We start from the raw sequence: 2807 nt of genomic DNA on the forward strand, positions 1-2807 counted from the left end.
TGAGTGGTATCTGCTGCTGCTGATGTCTCTCTGCAGCGCACCCGGCTGCTGCTGCTGCTGCTGCTGCTGCTGCAGCTGAGGCAGGCGAACCGCAAGAGATGATAACGCTATAGAGACAGAGTGCGGCCCATGCAGCAGTTTTATATTTGCATTTGTTAGCTGCAGCTCGACGCTAAGCAACAGCGGCAGCAGCAGAGACGAACCCCACTGCCTGCTTTCAATCACCGTGCTGCTGCTGCTGCTGCTACTGCTGCGCTGCAAGGCAGCAGGCGTAGCTGCAGCAGCAGCAGCACCTGCTGCTGCTGCACTGTTGTCTGAGCCGGTGGCAGCAGCAGCAGCAGCTGCTGCTGCTGCTGTAGCGGCTTCAGACGACAGCGGCCCTCCTGCTGCTGGCGTACATGTCGCGGCAGCAGCAGATGCTGCAGCAGCAATTGCAGCAGAAGCAGCAGGTGTGGAGGTGCTGCAGCCGCTGCTGTTGCTGCTGCAGGACTCCGCAGCAACAGAAGCCGTGCTGCTGGTGCTGCTCTCAGCAGTAGCTTCGCGAGTTGTGTTGTCGCTGCTGCTGCTGTTGCTGCTGCTGCTGTTGCTGCTGCTGCTGCTGCTGTTGCTGCTGTGTCGCTGCAGTACAATGTTGAGAAACTGCAGCGACAGCAGCAACGTCGGCTGCCGCCCCCAGCACACTGAGGCCCGCAACTCTTTTACTGAGCCCTCTATCAGCCTGAAGACACAAACCCTAAACCCTAAACGCAAAACCCTCTTTCGTGTCTTACACGCCCCGAAACAACAGCAGCAACAGCAGCAGCAGCAACAGCAGCAACAGTGCGGAATGGCGCGGCAGCAGCAGCAGCAGCAGCGAAGAAGAAGCTGCACTGCCTCTATCTGCGTGGCTTTTCTGCTGCTACGCCGTAGGGTTCAGGGTTTAGGGTTTAGGGTTTAGGGTTTAGGGTTTAGGGTTTGGATTACTGTAGACCCTCCAAGCCAAACAACTCGTAGAGGATTTCTTTTTTTAATTTGACGTCCGTCATCACTACGCTGCTGCGCCACAAAGAAATCTGCTGCGGGCTGCATGCCTCCAGCAAGTTGCTGCACTGCTGCAGCAGCAGCCGCTGCAGCAGCCCCGACAGCATCTTCTTCTCCTTTTGCTGCTGCTATTAACAGTATCTACAAGGCCCTGCTGCAGCAGCAGCAACTGCAGCAACTCCAGCAACTGCAGCAGCCTCCGAGGAACCCAGCTCGAGCAGCAGCTACTGCAGCATCAGCTACTGCAGCAGCAGCTACTGCAGCAGCAGCTACTGCAGCAGCAACTGCTGCCCGAGCCGCCGCCCACGGCGGCTGCTGCAGTTGCTGCAGCTGTTGTTGCTGCTGCTGCTGCAGCTGCTGCTTTCGTCTTTGTTTCCAACGGGCTCTCGCTGTGCTATTTCTGCAGCTGCTGCGTGCGTTTCTGCTGCTGCTGCTGCTTCTGTTGCTGTTGCTGCTGCTGCTGCTGCTGCTGCCCCATAAGCTTCTCCTGCCTTGCTACTGCTGCGGCTGCTGATACCCACCGGCTAGCTAAAGCCACTACTGCTGCAGCTAACCCTTCTACCCCCTGCTGCTACAACTACTGCTGCTGCAGCTGCAGCTGGGGCTGCTGCTGCTGCTGCTGCGCTGGTCTTCAGTCGCTTGATCCGTCTCTACACTACCTTTGCTGCTGCTGCTGCTGCATCACCTCTGCTTCCTGAGTGTCATAGGAGCGCTGTTCCAGGGAACAGTTACGGCTGCTGCTGCTGCAGCTGCTGCAGCTGCAGCTGCTGCTGCAGCAGCTACTGCTGCTGCTGATGCTGCTGCTTAGGCGACACCCATCTGTAGTCAAGGTCGAATGAACGGACTGTGACGAATTCTGCTGCTGCTGCTGCTGGTGCTGCTGCTGCTCTTGTTGCTGCTGCTGGACTCGGCCATTTGTCTCCGCTCGAACTGCAGCAACAGCACGAATAACTGCAGCAGCAACAGCAGCAGCAGCAGCAAGAGCAGGACAAACAAAAAACAAAGAAACCTCCACAAACCAACAGAAAATACGCAATAATAATTATAATAATTTGCTGCTGCTGCTGCTGCCGCCGCTACCTCATCGGGCAGCTGTCGGCAGCGCCCCCCAGCATGCGCTGCTGCTGCTGCTGCAGCAGCAGCAGCAGCATTTGTTATTGTTTTTTCAGTTTATGTCTATAATTATAAGCTAAAAAGCGCTGCATAAATTTCCACCGAATCTATTCCCTTTGTTTTCTTTGCTGCTGCAGTTACTGCTGCTGTTGCTGCTGCTGTTGCTGCCGCTGCCGCTGCAGCAGCTGTAGCTGCTGCTACTGCTGCTGCTGTAAGGATCCTGGTGGTATTTCTTTTGCAGAAGCAGCAGCAACAGCAGCAACAGCAGCAGCAGCAATAGTAGCAACAGTAGCAGCAGCAGCAACAGCAGCAGCAGTAGCAGCAGCAGCAGTTCGATGCAAGGGACAGCACTGTTTTCATTGTTGTTTGTTGCAGTTTATGTGTTTGTTTATTATTTACTTTTATTTTTATTATTTTTATATTTTATTATTATTTGTTGTATGATATTTTTTAAATATATTCATCGCTACCTTTTATTGCTTTTTTTCTGTCTTTGTTTATTACTGCTTATTAATTATATAATTAACAACAACAAAACCTACAATCAAAATGAAGCAGATATATATATATAATATATATGTATAAATACATATATATATGTACACTCAGATGTATATATATACATATATGTATATATATAATATATTATATATAATATATATATAATATATAAT

General features: G+C 51.7%; 1 protein-coding gene across 1 annotated transcript in view; it reads right to left on the bottom strand.

The window, feature by feature from the left end:
* The window catches only part of EAH_00031180 (hypothetical protein, conserved), a gene marked incomplete at both ends in the record, with an annotated part of 20845 nt that extends 19718 nt beyond the window's left edge, over positions 1-1127 (bottom strand). The window contains 2 exons of the mRNA XM_013396117.1: positions 1-718; positions 964-1127. The exon at positions 1-718 is cut by the window's left edge and continues 2419 nt beyond it. Of these exons, the coding sequence (XP_013251571.1) occupies positions 1-718; positions 964-1127 (882 nt within the window). The remainder of the gene's footprint in view (positions 719-963) is intronic.
* Positions 1128-2807: the final 1680 nt, after the last annotated feature.

This window comes from Eimeria acervulina, genomic scaffold (assembly GCF_000499425.1).
Source record: "Eimeria acervulina Houghton genomic scaffold, Eah_scaff292, whole genome shotgun sequence".
Classification (NCBI taxonomy): Eukaryota; Apicomplexa; class Conoidasida; order Eucoccidiorida; family Eimeriidae; genus Eimeria; species Eimeria acervulina.